Source organism: Fringilla coelebs (genome assembly GCF_963513975.1).
Source record: "Fringilla coelebs genome assembly, chromosome: 4".
NCBI lineage: Eukaryota > Metazoa > Chordata > Aves > Passeriformes > Fringillidae > Fringilla > Fringilla coelebs.
In genome coordinates, this window is record NC_140032.1 from 59,217,408 (window position 1) to 59,239,618 (window position 22,211).

Here is a 22,211-nt window from a genome sequence, read left to right on the forward strand (position 1 = left end):
AATCTCAATGTGTGCCACTAGGACAAAAGAAGAGATGCTCTGCTGAGATCAGAGCAGCTTTGCCCTCTATTCCCAGCGTACAAATACATTGTGTCTGCAGATGGGCATGAGATAGCTGCGGAACTGCCATGATTTCCCAAAGCTCACCCCCACAAATGGACGAAATAAGAAGCTATGTGTTCTTTTGCTGTCTCCCTTTGCCCCCTGTACATTAGCATGTAATCCAGAGGAGAAATAACATTTTTTCAATCACTCGCAGACATTCAATTACAGGGCAAGCAGACAGATGCAGAAGCTGGGGCAATCCAGGTCCTGTAGAAGACCCCTGACAATTTCCACTTCATTTCTAACCCACACCACTTTATTAGTAAGGATTACTTCTTAATCCTATTGCCATTGTCAAGATTATATAATTAAACTCCCCTTTCACCTCTATTACAGTATGAATGTATTACTCAGACCAATGAATGAATAATAGAAAGAAACATGGAAAAGGCTGTTGAGAAGGAAGCTCATGGCAGAAAGGGAAAAATAAAAGATTCATACAGCAAAATGCCTTTACATCATTCTGACATGACTTTATTTTACTTTACTCTTCCTATGCAGGTTTTCTTTTTCCTTATGCTGCATTTTTAACTTCGCTTTTTTGCCTTAAAAAAAAAAAAAAAACAAGAGTGGAATGCAGTTCAGGGATAAGCAAAATGCCAATAAATAATCACTTCCAGCATTTTCAGTGAATTATCATATGCGTGATCGATATCAATGCAAGAGTGCACTACCAGCTTCTCAGGGAACCAGAATAATCCAATAAATGATATTTTTCTCTAAATTAAGTGTACATGAAATACCAGATGAGAAGCAAAAGAACACAGAAAAGTTTGCATTTTCTCTGTAAAAACCATGTTCCTCAAACAGTAATTGATACACTTGATATAATTCACAGTCTCTGAACCATTGGTTACTTTGGTTTTACTTTTTGAACTGCACAGAAACGGACCCACTCCACTAAGCTTGCAACATCAGCAAAGGTTGCATGTGATTATGTAAAATTAATTAAGTTGAATGAAGAAGTACTATTAAATAGAAGTAGTATTTCTTCTTCAGGAAAAATAAAAAGGAAATCTAATGAGGCCATGGTGTGTGGAGAAAGAACTTCAGGGGGAAATGTCAAGGGGTTTAAATGAATTAAATCCAGCGAGTGTACAAATCCTTTACACGCAAGTAAATAACCAGTACGTACAATTTTATACACTTAGGAAAAAAATTAAAGGTCTCCAAAGCCTTAAATTACAAGACAGCTTGCCTAATTGTCCCACTAAGTCTGATGATTTGAGTGGAATGAAGTCAAGAAAACAAAAGAAGCCCTTTTCAAGGTAGAGCTATTTTCTGTAAGGAAGGTTTTCTAGAATAGATATCTACTGCAGAAGCAAAAAGGCAGAGAAAGAAAACACACAACTCTTCTCAAATAAACCTTCAGTATCTGAGGTGAACAGAAAATTATCATAATGACCCAGTTATGGGAAGTGTGTTAATTATCAGTATGCATCCCAAACCATGATTCACTGCAGAGATGGGGAGATCAGAACTTCAACAGTGAAGAAGCTGAGGAGAAAATGAGATAGGTGACATTACCTGTCAAGTTCTCCACTTCTCTTTCCTCCATGAATGACATGATATCATCATCACCTTCCAAGAGAATCTCACTTTCTGAGTTCTGGTTTCCTAAAACTTGACTCTTGATGGACTGCTTTCCTTTGACAAGTATATCCTCATCAGGAGCTGAAATGAGACACGGTGCTGTCTGTCAGGTCTCAGTGACATAAGAGTGTAATTTCATTTTTAAACGTAAGTTCAGGAAGAAAACTGCCTAGGACTAGCTGTGGAAAGTACCTGCCTTAATCCTCTAATGTTAGGACACATCTAGTTTTAATCCTATTAAGCCTGTTCAAAATTATCCAGCGCTCTCTGCAGCGTTCAACTCTATTTCAAGTGTTTATGACAGAGGGGAAAAGGATACAGCAGGCTCCCTTGCCCTGCAGCCTTCCTTGGGAAGTCGAGCTGGAGGACGGTCCCGGCTGCCCGAGGTGTCACCCCGACCCCGAAACCGAAACCCAGGCTTCGACCAAGGACACGGGACCGCCGCCGCCGCGACACCGCCGAGCACGGCCCTGGGAGCAGGAGGCGCAGGACGGGCCGGGAGCGGCGGGACCCGCCCGGGGCAGCGCTACAGGCGGGCCCGGCCCGCAGCTCCCGGCACCGGGGCCGCTCCCGGCCCGCAGCTCCCGGCACCGGGGCCGCTCCCGGCCCGCATCCCCCGGCACCGGGGCCGCTCCCGGCCCGCATCCCCCGGCACCGGGGCCGCTCCCGGCTCGCCGGGAAAACCGCGGCAGCGGTGGGGACAAGGCGGAGGGGCGCTGGAGCTGCCGCCCCGCATCCCTCCCGCTGCCGTCCGCAGCAAGCCGAGTTCGTGAGGCAGAAAAGCCCCCAGCCCTCCATGCCAGGGGGTGAGGCGGCGAATCTGCCCCGGGAGGGCGGCTGGAGGCGGAGAACAGCCTGCACCTGCTTCCAAGGGGCACAGCCAGCGGTACTCCGGCCTCCCGCGGGGCAGTTCTGGGCTCACGCCGGGATTTTCGGGATGGAAGGGAAGTGGCCAAGCATGCTTGGAGCCATGTTCTGCCCCGCATACGGTCACACGACCGGTGAATGTGTCCCCGCCGTTCCCGGGCAGCGACATCCCCGCCCTGCACGGCCCCCGGGAGCGCTCCCATCGCCCCCGACACTGCCGCCTCGAAATCTGTTCTATTTAAATCACCGGCTCAAAGCAGCAACAAAAAAAGAAAAAAAAAATCAAAAGGGGTGTAAAAAAAGAAAAAGAAAAAAAAGAGTAGAAAAAAGGAAAAGAAGGACGTAATTACTCCCTCTACGCCTAAGTTTTGCTGTGGTAATGCCAAAACACAGCTGTGTATGTGTCCGGTTTTTTCGTTTGTTTGGATTTTTTTAAAGTTGAAAATTAAAATACTGTTTCTTAAAAGATACACTGAGAATACCCATGGCACGGCCATGTTTGAAAAACATTCACCAAACACATCAGGACCAACTAACTTCAACACACTGGTGACTGCTCGCTCTGATTGCTGCCACACTTGATTTGAAGTTCCACGGGCTCCTTCTAAAAATATGTTAATCTGCAAACATTTACAGAAGGCAGCGACTCCCCTGTGGCAATACATAAAGTTTAAATTGCATAAGTAAATATATGCATGTAAATTGCAAATATAAAAACTTTTCAGTACAGTGAAAAGGTAAAAATGAAGTCCACTCACCAGAGAGGAAAAAAAAAAAAAAAGAAGAAAATAAAAGACCAAAACCCAAACTATAAAAACCCATCATAACAGCAACAACAACCACCAAATGACCAAATACTGGTTTTGGTTTAGGCCTTGACCTTACAAAAAAAACCCCAAACTACCACAACAACAAAAAGCAAACACAAACTTCCACCTCAAACCAACCAACCAAAAACAGAAATAAAAGGAAATTTAACTTGCCATACAAAACAAAATGCAATTTATACATGCTCCTTTTGCCCTAGCAATAGCTGCCGCTTGTAAGAAAGCCTTAAAAATAACTGCAAAGCCTTTAACTGCATTGTACAAACACAAATTTTACTTTCTCGCAAAATATGCTCATGTAAATAATGATAACTCAGATTCTGGAGTTGTTCAATGTGAGTTGAAAAACCTTCTTGTCATGGAAAATATGCAGCTGATATTTAGGAAGGTTTTCCTGTAATTAACTCCCCCTTGAGGATTTTCAGTTAGCAGCAGTAAAATTACCATCAGTGTACTAACACACACCACATGCACTCTTAGTCACTGCCCTACCAGCACTCTCTTGAAGATCAAAAAAAGTAAAATAGAACAAAACCACCTCAAGATGAAGTCCAAGATAATAAATTATTTTCTTTCTTTTCCTTTTTGGTCTTTTTTTTTCTTTTAATGCAGGAAAACTATATTTGTCGTTTCAAAAACTTCATCTGCACTGTACATACCTGCCATTTTTTGCTTCCTCTACTAGAATCTGTGTTATACTGAAAAGGCTGATTTCAAACTAGATCTCTCCCTATTCTTATTTAAGATTGAATTCAGAGCCAAGATCAAAGGTTAATACTTTTATACTTAGTACAACTTGTCGGAAATGTTACTATGTCCTTCAATCTTTAAGAAAAAATAAAATCAGTACAGCAGCTTCCAAACCAAAGATGAGTGGATAACAGAAATACTGCGCTATCTTTTTCACTTACTTAGATTTTAATTCTTTCCCCAGCTACTGATATTCTGCTGATTCAAAACCATACATCACATATATGTGCCTTTTCCAATAGGAGATTTTAAACCCTGAATTATTTCAGTCCATTTGTGTAAACTTTCGTCATCTCTTTGCATATGATGCTAGCTACCAATATTTCCTGACGTGCATGAAATGTGTGTTAAAATTAAACACAGCTTAGACACAGGCACAGGAAGATGTCTGTCTGCACACCTGCAGACACCAACTAGTGAAAGGCAATGCTACTGGAAGGCAGTGAGACATCACACTCTGAAGCAGAATCTGCTTTTTCTGTACAGATGTAAATAAAGCAAATCTGCCTTTTCTGTACTGGTGTGCATAAAGCACTACATCTGCAACCAACACTCTCATACTTACATGCATATCTGCACAGAGCAAAATACATTCCACACGGATTCACCTATTCTTCTGTAGATAAATTCACTGCTGTAGGTAGGCCATGGTCTAGGTCTCTTTATATATTTATTGGTTAGAGAGATGTATGATGGAGCATGACATCACGTGACAAACACCAATCCCACACAAGCACAGAGTTATATTACACTGGATTTCATATTTCAGGTCACAAACCCTGCTCTGCCTTCTCTAACTACTCTGCCAGGCCTGCCTAAGTTGGTGTGACCATACCCTCTGGATCAAGATCTCCAGGCATGGCCTACATTTTTTTTTTTTTTTGTAACTGGTAATTATACCAGGAAAAGTAACTGAAGGAAAAGGTGCACTAAAAAAAACCCTTACTATGTATATTTTTTTTTCACAAAGGGCTCCCAGGAGCTTCCCTCTACTCTCCCTACTTCTTTAAAAACATAACAGTGGAAAAAAACAATCATTCTCAAGCCAGGTTTTTACACTATTGTATTCCTAGCTGAGGCAAAGCAAACTAACCAGTCGACTACAATGCTGGTGATGATCACCCGCTCGCTGGTCCCTTGCAGCCACAAAGCCCCGCACTCCACCTATTGTCTCAATGGAAATGCTACAGACTGTTTTAATCCCCCATCCCCAAATTCTTCACAAACATCAATTAGAAACCCCAATAAATCACTTGTTAAAAAGCTTGACGAAGTATTTTCTAGCTGCTAAAGATTCCCTCACACAATTGCATTTTGGGGTTAATTTCAAAATAGCAACAGGTTTACTCTTTTTTTCCTCCACATTTATACAATTTTGGTTCCATTTCTATATAGTAAGGTGACAAGAAGAATAAAGAAGAGTTAACTCCTTCCATCCCAAACTTATTACCACAGCACCTTCACCTTTCTTTCCTTTCCCCACAATACACCATTACACTGACTTTTATAAATAGCCAGTTTGGAAGGATCCTTTTTTTTTCCCCCTTTTCCCTTTGAAAAATTACCTAAAGCCTTTTTTTCCCAAGCAAGTTAATGTGAACTTGGGAATGGCAATTAAATTGTCAGAATTAAAAAATTTGTTTTTAACTAGAAGGTAGCCAGAAGTATAGTCATGGGGCTGGTATTGATTGTCTGAACAGAGAACATTAGTCTTCAGGTATTTATTCTGCCACCTCTGCACCAGAGGTTCTCCTTCAAATCAAATCAATCCTTGGAAAAGATTGGTTCTTGCTCCTAAGACACGTAACTAGGCTGCAACAGAGCTGATTGTTGTTGTCCTCTCTAGGTTTTACTGAACAATATCTAGGCTTCCAATTGTTTCTGAATCAGTTTCACAGTTGCAAACTGTGACGATTCCTACACTGTGAGTTCTCTGGGGTGGAGAATACATCTAGTAATATTTGTAAGACACCAAGCAGTTGATAATGTGTATCTTCTAATGAAAGTGAGCTAAAATCCATGTTATCAAGCATGGTTACTGCTTGTACTGTTCCATTATTTATGCATTCTTTTCCCCTGACTCCCTTTTGGCAAAATCCTTTATGTCCAATTTCAGGCTTTGGTCTGTGATGTTTTGAAAAAAACTTAAATAGGCAGTAGGAAACCTTTTATACATTATCTAAAAATGTTTTTGCTTCAGAGACATGTAAAATTAATTGAAATGGAATAATTAATGAAAACTTATTGATATGAAATCATAACATACTGGAGCAAATACTCTGCAAATACTAGGGATATCTACAACATGAAAGTCAGGTTCCAAAAAAATCTGAGAACAACTGGCATTTCTGATATGAATATATCAGAATATTAGGTGAATATTAGAAGTTTATAAACACAATTCAGAAAGAAATTGATCAAATGGCAACTCCAGTTGAGCTTTTTGATAACTGTACCTTCTAAAACTCAAGAAAAAAATACCCAAACAAATGCAAAACAACACACCAAGAAAGCCAAATCCAAAATGAAACAGTAAAAATCCCAACTATCTTTGCCCTCCTATTCATTGTACATAGTTTCCAGCTGAACTTGAATTTGTACTTCGGTCATAGTTTTTACACCTTGCCAGTGGAAGTCCTTGGAAAAAGACAGTTGTATGTGTACACACACTTAGGCAGATAACAACTATCTATAATTTCAGAAATCATATTAAATAATGACTTAGGATAAACTAAAATATTCACTGGATAGATAAAAAAACATAAGGACTACAGATAACAAAGGCAGTATGAAAATTCAGAATAAAACATCAGGAAATTCAACAAAATAGAAGACTGTTAAGGATGTTAAAATCTGAATACAAAGGCACATAGAAAACAATTATGTATATTTAAATCACCAGAGTTAGTTACCAGCTATGCTTATTAGTTACTTCTGAAGTAGAGCCACTTTATTAATTCTTCCTTTGTATTGACAAAAATTGTTGTCCTGTCAATTACAAGCTGCTAATATACCACAAGCCCTTGAAATATAGCATGGATTAGTGAAAATATCACATTAGTATAAAATATGAATAATTGCATTACTGTGTCTTTACTTGTGGAAGAATTAGTTGCGCAAATTTAAATGGTTGCTCTAATTATTTTTCAGTAAAAATAAAGATTTTTTTTTAAATTTTGATAAACAGCATAAAGATTAAATATGAAAATACAACTGGAATACATCAAACTTTGACAAGGTCTATTTAACCTAAAGTACACTTTATCTTGAAAATATTAAAAGGGGGGAAGGTTGTTGTTCATCCTTGGAGTTTTAAACAGATAAAACCCTAATGCCCTACAGTCCATGGTATAGGAACAACACATCATATTAAGAACAACAACCCCCAAAGCAAAAAGTGAGTTAATTAATTCTACATCTTGTTCTTCTTTCTCTAGTCAAAGATGTAGGGCCCTACAAACATTGCTTTCAGATCACTTTATTGACTATTCTCTGTATGGTCATTTATTTCAGAGGACTGATGTCACATTTGGCATTATACCAGCTGACATATTGTAGACATTTTCTCCCAGAAATGGCTCTTTAAGGCTGAGTGCAAGAGGTTAAGATGCCTGACGGAAACCAACTTTATGACAGTGATGTTCTCCTACATTCATACAACACTCTAAACAATCTAAAATTGGCATAAACTGCATCCACCCAAACAATTTGTGTGAGCATATGCATGCATCTATGTATTCAATAATTCACAAGCTAGTAAAGATAAAAAAATCCCAAAATTTAGATTATTTGCTCCATGACTTGTGCCTTCAAGATGAAAGATACTCAGCTTTTATTACAAGCAAATTATTTTTAAGTACAAGACTTTTCTACCTTATCAGGGTACCCTCACTAAATAGCAAAGACATAAAATTTTGAACTAAACCCCAAAGTTCACTGGCTTTGGTTGTGGTTTTGTTTGCTTGTTTATATTTTGATTTACTATAGAATTCTCAAACTGACTATTGTATTAGTTTGGTAAATACATTCCCCTCTAGAATAGAGGTAGCATCTTACATAGGACTGATCCCAGATTATGAAATGGGGAGTAACAACTGTAAAAAAAAAAGTAATCCCCTTTTTTTAAAATCACCAGGTAGAAATTATTATTACCATTTTGCTGCTTGAGCAATACTTTGCGCATCAGCATTTGCTACTCTTTAATCCATATCTAATTCTTGCAGAAAAGCTTGAGGACTTAAGCAAAGGTACAGTTTAGCTTGTAGAAGTGTTATTTCTCTTTTAACATATCTGTAACAATAAGCAGATACGTGCTAATTGAAATTATTGGTGTGGATTTTGAACAGGAAAAATTCTTCTGAAGTTACTAAAGTATAAGCAGATAATTTACACAGAAGTCTGTCCGGGGATTAATGGCAAAACTGCATCCACTTTCCTTCTGCCTAGTGAGGACTCTAAGTGTTGTATGCAAGGTATGCACCACCCAGCCCAGCTGAGATGGGAAGGGGCTCAGCAAACACCAGCGGTGCTGCTGTGAAGGATCGGCCAGGTTATCTCTGCATGGAAAACACATTGCCCGAAATGCAGCGCCAAAAGCCTTTGCTTTGGGACTGTTTGCTAGCATCCTACGTGGACGAAGGTCCAGCCTCTCCCACCATGTACTGTAACCTGCTGCTGGTGGCAGGAGGCAGATTTTACACTGACCATGCTCTCCGGCTGCCCTGAGTGTCGCTTCAGGATGTGTCGATCCGAGGGGGTTACGCACAAATCGTCGCCGGCGCCGCAAGTCATCTTCCCAGTAGTCGAGGCGCCAGAACTCACGAGGACGACTACAATGAAACAGAGGAGCCACATATGTTAGCAATTATCAACCAGCATGGTAGCACTGAATTTCTGCATAAAGCTCTCCTTGTTTGCGCTGCTTTCGCCTTTTTTTCTCTAACCTCCCCCCCTTTCTGCAATCTTTTACTTAGGTATGTCCTTGAAAATAACAATATCACCTTCCAGTCTAAGGAACTCCTTTCCCTTTTTTCTTGGAAGGTGAAATGAGCACTAAATACATCATTTTGAAATGAATTGCTGACAGTGTGATCAGTTTCCCCACACTCTAGTGGCATGTGCTCCGATTTCAGCCTCATTTCAGCCTCAGCAGGGCACCTTTCTCAGTGACTGCATTTATAAACCAGAATAGGGAAAAGGCTATTATAAATATGGTATAGCATTACCTATATTAATCAAAGTCTGTCCCCCTTCATTTTTCTTCCTAATTTGTGCCTTTTTGCACAAGGTCAGTAAATCATGCCATGAATTCTTGGTCCAGAAAGTGTTAACTTTAATGAATACCTCAGTTACATGGTTATGTATGTGATAATAAAATATTACTCTGTTTAGATGTGCAGGAATTTAATTAAAATAATCTCTTAAAATATTCATTACATTTAGCCCCTGAGGCTTAGAACAACATGAGAAAATGCATTTCTTTTCCATTTACTGTTTTTAAACAAACTATTCCAGGAGAGTGAAACAGCAATCTATTTTTGAGCAAATCAGATTGCATTTCTGGTTTATGTAGTTGTGTTTTTACATTTAATTAAAAACTACATGTTATGATGTGTAATAGTTGCTACATAGAAAGCATACTTTAAAAAATTACATATAGAAAACATTATATCAAATTCATTATTTTCCATTTTACGCTCCAAATATACGTAGATCTTTTTAATATGGTCATATATATATAAGGGCCAGTAACTATCTGTTTAGATGATCATGAATTAATGCCACTGTAAAACAGTATTTTAGCTCAGAGAACGTACAGAAAATGCCAATTTCAGGTATGGCAAATAAACAGAAAATACCTGAGGCATAGTTTAGCCATGATACCTGGAAAATGTGTATGTTCAGACTAAAAAGACACAGACTTTGTTTACAGAGACAGCATTGAAACAATAGATGAAAATGCAGATATATATATATTCCATTTCTGATCCAGCTAATAGAAAGTATACCTGTCAACGCTGACAAATGAATAGGCACAACTAATTTACAGATCACAATGTTAAAAACACTTGCTATCTACATTCGTAGTTCTGAGGTTTAAAGGCAGAAATTAGTATTATTTAAGGTAAATCAAGGTTTCAAACAAATGTATTAACAAAAACCAGAATGATTTGTGTAACACTACTCTCAAACATGATTTGTAGATATTAAAAATTCTGACTGAAAATAATTTTATCAAAATGGAGGTTGTCTTTGCAGTTTTCACTAAAATTCTATGCCTATTTCTAACACCAAAGAAAAGGCAGTGCTAGTCTTCATCTTTCTAATTGCTTAATTTCAGAAAAAAAACTGAAGTATTGGAATCAAATTCCCCAGTATCTTATTTTCACACTTGTCTGTATTACAGTCACGCTAAAATTGGGCTGCTCTAAGACACAATGATTTTGGAATAATTAACCAAAGAAAAACTACAATACACAGGAAGATATGGGTTTATTCAAAGGTCGATTAATAACTTAAAATTCTCCATTAGTGATTACAGAAAAAAAGCAGAACACAGCTGGCTATGTGCATGCCTTTGATAGTCGTAGAGCATGGATAGGCACTTCATCATTCTGCCTTCCTACATTTATCTGTTAAAATTATTATCAAATATCAGCCAGGATGCAGTCGTGAATCACAGCCTGCTCCTCGTCTTCAGGGGAATGATACAATGAGGGTCTATTCATCAGGGTGGCAATCGGCACGAGTAATTAGTTCCCCGCACTGGGATCTCCTACAAAGCTTATTTCAGTCGGCACCACAAACATATGACAATGAAAAGCTAATGGAAGCCGCTAAAATTTGTTAACCTCTTCTGCCATCAATCCTTCTGGTGTTCTCGGCTACAGTATTATGCAAAGATGGTAAATTATTAATTTGTCATTCATCTACCTTGCCACAGTTTTGATAGAATTAAGTGATGTCATTCTTCTGGATACCAATTACAATTATAGCACATTACAAAACTATGCTAAAATTATTAGGAAAATAGGTAACAATGATCAGGCATGAAATATTATCCTGAAACATAATACATCTTTAGTCCCTTGCTTTTATTTTCAGTCCTGCATACAAAATTTGCATAGGATTCTATCTCCTTCAGTGATGCACTGATTGATCACACACAACTACGCAACCACTTTTAGACTGTGTATTTCAGTATTTGAAAGTATTGGCAAACACTGCATTATGAGGGGGAAAAAAAAATATCTACTTTTCCCACATAGAAAAACATCCAACAAAACACTGCAAAGCCAAAAATAAACACCCGTGTTGACTAATTGTTACAAATGAGCCATTTTTGAGAGCAGCTACTGGGAAAAATGCATTTTTGAACCAATATAAACCAGTACACCACACAGCTACTCCAGCACATTGCCTTACTAGTAAGAGCAATTAACCACTGCAGTCCCATCCCCAAAAGGCAACGCTGTACCATGCTTTGTACCTCTGCAACCAGGGGGAGACAGACAGAAATATTGCTCTAATTTGGGCAGAACCGACCGCTGGCAGACTGAAGGACTGTGAAGCAAAGGGCCAAGGAGGCAGATTTTAGGGAAGCTACAGGGGACATTTGACAACAGGAGTTCCTGGCCCTGCAGGAAAGGCCGCCATATGGACTAAAGGCGCTATATGGACTGGATCGATGAACGTAACTACTCAATTAGTCTAAATGCAAGAGCAACATCGCTCAGGGGATCAGGGATTTATGAATTATAAATCATATGATTTGCATGGATTTGTCAGGGCCCCCTCAAACACGATGCACAGTAATTAGTGGTTCCTTAGTAACAATATTGACTGAATCGAAACAAAGCTTTTATATTAAGTGTTTTATTCAAATAGCATAACCATTATATTGCTTTATTTTTCCAACAGTTTCCCAAATTACCAGGCTATGTACTCAGAATTGAGAGAAAACCTTCCTCTCGTTCCAATGCATCTAACTTCATTGTTAAAATTGTAGAGAGATGAGATAAAATTTCAAATGACCTCAGGATTTTCTGTCATGAAAAAAATAAGTCACTTCACTGTGGGTAGTGAGGAATAGTCTAAGTGCTCATTTACCTCCACTATCAGAACAACAAACCTGTATTTCCTACCAGTTTCAAAGATTAGGGCAATTGGAGACAAAACATACCAACTGCCATACTAGTTTTATTACGGTTTCATAGCAAAGGTATTTTAGGCATGGAAATTACCTATTAGTCCTCATACCCTCATAGATTTAAATTGAATATAAGCCACACCAGACAACAATGAAAGGATAATGCAACTGCTGAAGAATCACTTATTGTAATGTCTTACCACACTGTGGATTTTGAGATACTCTGCCATGCCAGAAAAGAAACAGTCAATACACCAGTGGGAGTTGCAAAGGGACTGCGTGAGGTAGGGAAGAAGAGAGAAAATGCAAACCTACAAAAGCAACATTTTGAGAGGTCTTAGGGCTGTACTCAAGCTACCAGTTAAGTGAGAATAGATTTCAGCACACCACAGAAGACCCCATTCAGATCCTTAGATGAGTAAAGTAGAAAATAAACGAATAAAGAACAGAAAAGAGAAACAAAGAAAGGCAAAAGAGCACAGCGTTACAGAAATCTTCAGAGACAGAGGATGGCTAGAGCTCTAAAAGACCTCTTCCATCTAGAAAGCTTTTTAACCTTAAAAGGCAAGAAAATCCCTTCCACAAAAGGCAATCACAACAAACTTAAAAACAGAGTGGCCTGCATGAAGATACCTGCATGCAGAAAAATGCTGAGATTACATACTCCTTGTCAGAATTCTAACTGTAGAGTTAAGCAGGCGAGTCAATCTCCAAACCTAATCAATCCTTGGTCTCTTCACTAAGACCATCAGCAAGGCAACCAGTCAGTGATGACAATTCCTAAGGTGTAGATGCTCAAACACAGAGACTTAGGCTAAATTAGTTTCATAGAAAGCCAAAAACAGAGTGGCAACATCACTCGTGTATCAGGAGCAACAGTACAGATCTGAAAGGAAATCTAAAAGAAGGCAGCTCCACGATTTCACCACCACCACATGTCTACTCCCTCTTCTGGTTATAATTTATTACACACTTTGGGAGCAATGGCTCATCGAGTACAGAATATCAGGTGCTCCTTCTACATGACACAAAAAAGCAATCAAAGAACACAGATAGCAGTGCCCAAGGAAAAATAAGGATTTTAAAAAGAAAAATAAACCAGATTATTTTAACACTGTTCAGGAACGTTTCTTGGTCTACAACTAGTTATCTTTTGCTTCCATTTCAAGAACTCAAACCAGGTATCTTCTGCAATAGACACAAACATTATTCTCAAAAAAGCCAAAAAGCCAAAAAAAACCTACAATAACCCCAACAATACACATTTGCATTTGAATCACAGAATCATAGAACTGTTTGGGTTGGAAGGGACCCTAAGGATCACTCAGTTCCAAACTCCCTGCTGTGAGGAGGAACACCTTCCACTAGATCAGGTTGGTTGCTCAGGGCCCCATCCAACCTGGCTTCAAGCCCTTCCTGGGATGGGGCATCCACAACTTCTCTGGGCAACTGGTACCAGTGCCTCACCACCCTCACAGTGAAGAATTTCCTGTCAATATCGAATCTATGCCTGCCGTCTAAATGTGAAGCCATCTACCCTTGTCCTGTCACTCCATATTCTTGTAGAAAGTCCCCCTTCATCTTTCTTGTAGTCTTTTTAGGTTCTGGAATGCGCTGTAAGGTCTCCCTGGAGCCTTCTCTTCTCCAGGCTGAACAGCCCCAACTCTCTCAGCCTTTCCTCATAGGAGAGGTGCTCCAGCCCTCTGATCATCTTCTTGGCACTCTGGACCAGGAGGACCCCAGAGCTGGATGCAGCACTGAACAGGGGCTGTCACCAGAGCAGAGCAGAGGGGCAGAATCCCCTCCCTCCCCTGCTGCTCACAGTGCTTAAGATACAGCCCAGGACACGTTTGGCTCTCTGGGCTGTGAGTGCACATTATGGGTCATGTTCAGCCTCTTATCCACCAGCACCTCCAAGTCCTTCTGGGCAGGGCTGCCCTCAATCTGTTCATCTCTCAGCATTGATTTCATTGTCAAGCTGAAGATAAAAGTGCTGAAGTTCTGGAAAATACTGCAAAACCTTTGGTGGAATTCCTCCAGCAGGCTGCAGGGCACCTTATAATGTAAGAGGCTGCCTGATCTTGCAATTGAAATCCATTGCATTTCCAAGGCATTCAGCTGGATGTCCAGAATAAAATCTCTCATATTTTGTATGTAATAGTAAAATGCAAGGTATATTCCACTAACTGACTTGATAAAAGCTAATTTCAGAAAACAAGTGAAACATTTTCTGAAGCAATTCAATACTCTTCTAATGAGCTTTCACAAACTGTGATCTAAAAAACCAAGTTACACCAGACCACACAATGAGCATACTACTAGCCACATGTCAATAAATATTTATCTAAACAATGTTTTGCACAAATCTAGATATATTACTGACCTGTAACATAATAAAAAAAATATATAACACACTTTGGAATATAAAACATTGACCTTGATGATGGCAAAGCAAACGCTGACGATGTTAACAGGTAAGTTCTCAGCAGCACTACCAAGTTTCACATTTCATGCAGAGATCCCATGCACAACTATTTGCCACATGGCAAATCAGAGTACTGATGCAGCAGGGAAAATTACTTTTTCCATAATTCAGGTTCCTGATCTGATTCCCACTTTGCCCGTACTACCAAAGCAAACAGGAAAAGATTTGATTAGTATGAAGTCAAAGCTGCAGCTCAAATATTACTCAGCCAGCTACATTCTGCATGTATTTCATAGCACTTCACTGATAATGTATTAGGATATTAAAGATAAATTAAATCCTGGTAAGTGCATTGAGATCTTTGGAAATGCTGTTGGCCTTACCTATACATTCTTCAATGGCACAACCTGTTGCAGTTCAACTCTCTCTCCCTCTCTCAGCTGCATTCACACAAGCATTTGTATGGCCATTCTAAACCAAATCACAGCAACCAGCTGGGATTATTAGATTTCATTGCTTTTATTCCGTTTTATATCAGTGACCTGTTCACCCTGCAGCCTCACCAGCAACTATATGACTAAATATAAGGGAAAGAGATGTGCAGGTGAGAGAAAGGAAGGAAAGGATGAGGAAGAATATCAAAAAGACATATCATATAATCATACTCTAATATTAATAGTCTCTGCCTTTTCATGTTATCTTCATTTGCCCCAAACATAGACATTCATATTCCATAGTTTCAGGGTACGGATTGTCACAAATGGAAAAAACTGGGAATCCTTAAGAAAAAAACCTCATGCGCAGGCAGGCTCTTAGTCTCTGCCACGGTTACTGCTGCAGTAACAGGAACTGGTCATAACAAAGGCCCAAGGTCACTGAGTACAACTTCTTTGGAATAATATCAACTACAAGAAACAGTATTGTCATCCACTAAATCAGTATAGTCTATTTACTTCTAAACCTTCTCCAAGAAAACACTTGGCTTTTTCTGTAACGGATTTTTTTTTTTTCCTAAAAGGACCTTTGCCTTTATCTGTGCTTCAATTTTATCAAAACGTGCATGTGGAGGGGGGGTTTTCCTGGATTTGCTGAAGAGAGAGCAGAGTCGTTCTTCTTTGAGTCTTTCAGAAGAAAGAGATGTGAAAAGCATCTCTTGATGTGAGATGTGAAAAGCAGGCTAGGAACTTCAGGCACAACATGTGCATGGACTTAGCACAGAACTCTGAGGATTCAGCACAGTTGTAGGAGACCTTTGTACTGTTTAAACCTCAGGTGCTCCCAGTGTAGAGGAGAAGGGAACATCAGCAAGGGAAGCCTGCCATAACATACGTTTAATATGCTAAGATATATAAACATATAAATCTAAACATATGTTTGCATTTCCCCATACAAACACAACAGTACAAACAGCACAGACATGTAATTCCTAAATTTTGCATTTTAAAAACTAGTAGAAATGCTGTTAGTATGCTTCTATACAGTAAATAGGAGATTATCTCTTTATCTCAGCCATTAGGCACCTCAGCTACAACTCCTTGCCCAGGACTCCTGATTTCTGCATTTTCATGGAATCATACAAAAAGCCATTCGCACCTAACTAGCATGCAAACAAAACCAGAAGAACAACGCCGATTTCAGATATCACAGAGACTCTTTTCTGCACTGACAAGCTTTGAATTCCTCACTTAAAAAGCAATCCAGAAAAAAATGTCAACTATAAATGTTTCAGTCTCCCTGTATGCATTATAAAGCACCATGTCAGGGAAGACAAGCCCACCTTTAAGGTGTTGCTGTCCTAGATCAAGGTGCTATTAACCTCCAGTTTAAAAACAGTTCTGTTTATGTATGAGTTTATATAGGCTCTTCTTTGATCTTTATTAACCCCTTGGTAGCTAACCACAGCCCCAGCTTTTTGGAGCATTCTTTGAAGTGCTGGCATTCCAGTGCACACTGATACTTCAAAGAGGGCTCACTTAAGTACATGGTACAGTTCTAATCATGTATTCTGCAATCCCTATCTTATCTTAGGCTGATCTTATAATGATCCGTCTAAAATAAAGCTGCACTTCCAAAGACGACACCATGAGACACAGTTCAATCCATGTTGCATTTCTGTCAAGATTAATTATAAATTAACTGAAATGAAAACTACTCCACTTTTCTACCAGAAGTTAACATGAAAACTTTCTTTTGGCTTGAAGCAAAATTAATTCAGACATGATTTAGACATGGAAGAATGAACGTATAGCAAATTTGCAGCGGGATCCTTTGGCTTAGTTTCTCATAAATCTTTGCAAATCTCACACACCCTACTCCCAACTGCAGTCAACAACATTTGTTTTGCAAAGTAACTACAGCTCATATCAACCCCATAAACTGCTATTCATATTGAAAATAACAATAATTCCCACAATATACAAAAAACAGGTACATTACATCTTGCTGGAGGCTTTTTGCTTTTTGTCTGATTATGCCGAATTTTAGTCTGCAATACTTGTCACCCCTTCCTTGCCAAAATGAGCACTGGATTATAAAAATATGTTGAAGGATACAATATGACAAAGGAGCCAGCTCAATCTTAATCTCTTTAGCCATTCCTGTTGGTTCTGATGCTTTCATTTTAAGCACATGCATAGAAAGTTCCTATTTATTTTCCCACTAATTACAGCTACAGCAGGTTTTCTGTGAGGAATATTTAATTGAAAAATTGAAATATTATGATTAAGATTAATTCTTTCCAGTAGCTGGGATTTGACATCATCATCTTTCAGCATTTGTGGATATAGATCAACTTTTGACCAAAACAAGAAAATCTGGTCAGTTCTGTGACTTTGTTTGTACATTGTTCTGACCCCAAAAGTATTAAACCAGGAATTACAGTTAAGTTTTTCCCAAAACTCTTAGATTTGACCTGCTGCAAATATTTAATCTCTTCTAGAAGAAACAGGATGAAATCACACTCCCATATATCTACACTTTAAGAGCTGTGGCTAACCTGTATCTTTTTTTTATAGCTCTCTTAACAGCTGAATACTTTTCTTGCTTCCATAAAAATGCAATAGTGCACCCCTCTGATTCAATAAATACATTTTTGCTCCGTGTTCTTCTACAGGAAGTTGTTTTTTTTTTCTCTGTTGTATATATTTTTTCTGAGTCTTCTGCCAGAAAGGTCTCGAGTAACTGAGTGGTTTTATTTGATTTTTGAGGGGTTTTGTCAGTTGATTTTTCTTCCTTTTTTTTTTTTTTCTTTTTGGTTGGTTGGTTTGGTTTTGTTTGTGTTTTTGGAAGTTAAAATTATTCTCTATTAACCAAACTAACTCAGCAATTCCACAACCACCACAGAGAGGAACAACAAAGATAACTGAGAGATTTAGGTACAACTTTTTTTTTTTTTTTTTTTTTTTTTTTTTTTAACGGAGAATAATAAAGAGAGGAGAAACCTACCTGAGGTGTCTAAATGCCTAAATATCAAAAATACATTAATTTGATCTTTTTATTGTGGACAGAATTTGAGTGCATCTGGGGACACAAGGAAATTCCCCTTTCAACCTCTTGCTTAATCATGAATTAATTTGAACATCCTTGAACCTCTGCTTGAAATTATGGAAGGGGGAGCAGGCGAATCTCTAAGGTTCACAGAACATTTGGCTACTGTTAAACAGCATCTTGTGAAAGGAATTCTCAATTCAGATTGCAGTTTAGGATACTGAAACCTTAGAGACACCCAACTTCAGTATCATCTGCATTTCTTCTATGCTCTGATACAATTAAAATCAAAGCTTTAAAACAAAAAGACCTCAATCAAAATCAAATAAAATCACATATGATTTGATTTAAAGGTTAACACTTCTGTTCAAGATTCAGTTCAGGACTTAAAATCTGAGGATAGCAAAATCTGGGAAATGCTTTCATTATGTGATGATTGCAGGAACACATGTAAGAGAGAGTTGAAGTAACTGCAAACATAGTGCTGCGCTCTGAGACAGGAAACAATAAGGACAAGGCAGCAAGACCACTGAGAAGCACATGGAGCAAGATTCCTGTTTCCATCCTAGCCCAGCACAGGACTCAACTCCCTCAAAAAAGGCTTAACTTATTAAATAAATTTCTCCCTCGAAAGCCTTGCAAACCATCTCTAGAAAAAAACAAGCGCAGTACTGAATTATGATGAAGCACCATTTTCTGGTCGACACAGACAATTCTGTATTTATTGAAGGTTTAAATAAAGGAAATGGTAGCCTGCAAATACACCTTCTCTTCTGTTATATGCGATCAACAAAGCAGGAGACAAGAGTTTAGCAATTCATAGGCACTGCAGAGGGGAGCAAGTTCAAAACTGTTACTTGACATGGTCCTATGAAAACCACTTAAGCTACTGAACTGCCTCTTGAGATCCAGTGATGCCCCAAGGGTCAGGAAGGTTGTGAAGCCCTCATGACATTTGCAAAACAGAAGTGGGGAAGCCATCCTTATCGATGTTACAGACCCTACCAAAGAACTACTTGTAGTAAAGAATGAACAATGCTTAAAGTGCTAAACCACCCAAGGTTCCTTTGATAGAGTAATCCTAGGGCTTAGCCCAGGATAAAACCTTGCACACTGGCACATCAGATGCTGCTAACCGAGAAAATGCAACTCCTTTTCCACAGGTATGCCAAGACAGAAATGCAGCAACAGGAAACTTGATAACAAACACTCTAACTGATACAAGAGATACCAAAATATTCTTTCCTCCACATTCTTCCTCCTCAAGACTAATACTAAATGTTAAATCCAACATTATAAAACAGTATTGATAAAAGGACTGGAAAATGAAAGCTTAAGAAGCAACAAACCAGGAAATGTTTCCTCTTTCATTTTGGTGATTTAAGCACAAGCATAACACCCAAAACCTCATTCCCCTCTGCATCAGCATCCATAGAGACGTGTGTTTAAAAGAATGGAGTTTCTTCTTCAGGGAATTATTACCTCTCATGACAAGGCTTCCAGCTTCTCTCTCTCCATCTAGCTACTCCGTTATTTGTTTTTAAGAAAGGTTCACCAGAAAAAACCCAACCAAACAACCACACACACAAATGACCAAAACAAAAGGAAAACCAACATACCTCTTTAGGTTCTTTCCTAACATTGAAACCACTTTCTCAATATTAAGCTGCTCTTCTCAACACAGGAATCCCATCACAGAAGGGAATGAAATGGAAACAATACTGTCACTCCCAATGGGAAACAACTCAGGACCTCCAAGAAACTCTCCATCAAAGAGGAGAACCAGGGACTCCAGAGTAACTCACACGGTGCTGCAGGCAGACCCCATCACTGCAGTGGTGCCATCAACCACTCAAAGGGCTCCTTGTCCCTGCAGAAGAGGCCATGAATGCACTCAGAGGATAGAAAGAGCACAGGAATGTCTGTACCTTTTCTCACCAAAGGTCTATCCAGAAATTCTGTATACCAAAATGTCAGTGGTGGCTTAAGGAAGAGCAAGATTGATCCAATCATGTACAACTTCTCCTCAAGCACTCCAACAGTTTCCAACTATTTTCAGCTCAGGGGATTTCCTGAGTCTAATGTGGTTTGTCTATTTATACTCCTTCTTCCTCCTAATGCATTTCTCCTCCAAGTACTCATCTACAGCCACTTCAAATAAATCCAAGTATCAGTGCTCTCAATCCTCAAGCTTGGGAAGAATTACTGCAGTGAAAAACAACAAGGCGGAACTATGCACATTTCTGGGAATGCTCTAATGTTTCCCTTCAGCACCCAGGTAAAGAGTTCTCCAGAAATCTTCATTCTTGGACTACAGAATTCCACCTGTGTGTTCATTAACCAAGTATCTGTGTAGAATGTGATACTGCTAATGTTCACAAAAAACTATAGTTGGGACAATGAAAAGAGAAATCCTTTAGGTACTAAAGAAACTCCTAACAAAACTATAAACTTCCTACTTAAAATATGGAATGCAAATTTGAGAACAGAACAGTTCTCTGTAATAACCATATAATTCACAATTTTTTCTTTGCTGGAGATGTTAATTCTTGTTTTATGTAAATTCTTCAGAGAAGATTATTTAAGACCACACCACTCTTAAATTATGGTGCAGATACTTATAAGCATAATTTAAGTGTACTGCACCACAATGCACATTTTCCTCCTTGAACATAATCTCCCTCCCGCATATATAAACTGTATCTGCAATTATCTCTAGTCATACCTTTCTCCATTATTCAGCTTTAGAAATAACCATGTATTGTCCCTGCTAAACTAACTCATTTTTTTAGTAGTCAATGATGAAAAAAATGAAAAAACTCAAACATTTTGATACAGTTTGTAACACAACTTGTTCAAGAAACCTTGTTTACCAAGTATATTAAATCCATCACAGAAAACACCCATAATGAGAAGGTGTGGTAACAGACTTGAAAAACATGGGTTTTTTGCAATTAGCTTCTCTCCTGACAGAAGAGTCAATTCAGACTGACACTCAAAATCAAGGACAGACTGCTTCATTTCATCATGAAAATTGAATATTTTCACTTTCCTTTTCAGAATAAAAAGCCTATATAGTTTCTAAGAGATTTCAAGGAAAAGATTAAATGAAATGTTTTCTATTGCTGTAAAAACACTAATGTTTTCATGAACCAAGCTCTAAAAAGAATAAAAAACATTAATTTACACACAAACCAGTTCAGGGTTTTTTAAGTTATTTAGGAATTTTAATTTGGACTGTCTCAAGTACAGAATATACACACAGCTACTCGTACTGGAGTTTGCAACTAAAAATTCAAGATACAGTAATGCAAACAACGGCAAAAGGATTCAAATAAAACCTGATCTTCTGCTACAACTTCTCAAGGTCACAGGATTCATTTTCAGTATCATGCACCATTAAAATTTACTTTGTTGTACCAGTCACTAAGAAGGATAGTGAATATGGTTTTCACAAAAGGGATGGCTTTCATCTAGACTTTCACCCTCTTTATAGGGAATAACTTTGCTTAACTTTGGAAATGAAATACATGTGTGAAGCTATGTGGGCAAGCAGCAAATCACAGCAATAGCTATGGATTACTTACCAAACCATCTGATAGAAGTAACCAATCTTTGATACTAATCGCTGCAAGATGGTATTTTCCCCAAAAATTTCCCATGAGGGAAGGGGGAAGTGAGGGGAACAGAGACAGACTTGCAACTATCACAAAGACTATACCTATACAGCACAATGCAGAGGATTTGGAGGATAAATATTAATGTCTCTTTACTATATTTTAATAATTGGTAATAAAATTTGTCAAGTCAAAGTCAACTATGTTAAGAGAACTTCAGTTCAGTTCATTTTTCACATAGAAGCTGTTGTCCAAAGTATTTCTTTGGTTGTTTCTGTACAAAGCTGCCAAACATGGCCCTGCTAATGGCTTTGGAAGTCCACAGTCTGTATACAATCAGTAGGTGCTTGCTGATGCAAAACACCTTTGAAGATGCTGCCCATCTTTCACTG

At 38.6% G+C, this 22,211-nt stretch overlaps 1 protein-coding gene across 3 annotated transcripts in view; it reads right to left on the reverse strand.

Annotated features, from left to right (window-relative positions):
• Positions 1 to 22,211, reverse strand: part of LRBA (LPS responsive beige-like anchor protein) — a 363,835-nt gene that overhangs the window by 165,796 nt on the left and 175,828 nt on the right. For all 3 annotated transcript variants that reach the window (XM_084204142.1, XM_084204143.1, XM_084204141.1), the window contains 2 exons: positions 8,847 to 8,971; positions 1,633 to 1,779 (listed from right to left, as the gene is read on the reverse strand). In XM_084204142.1, coding sequence (XP_084060268.1) covers positions 1,633 to 1,779; positions 8,847 to 8,971 — 272 coding nt within the window. The remainder of the gene's footprint in view (positions 1 to 1,632; positions 1,780 to 8,846; positions 8,972 to 22,211) is intronic.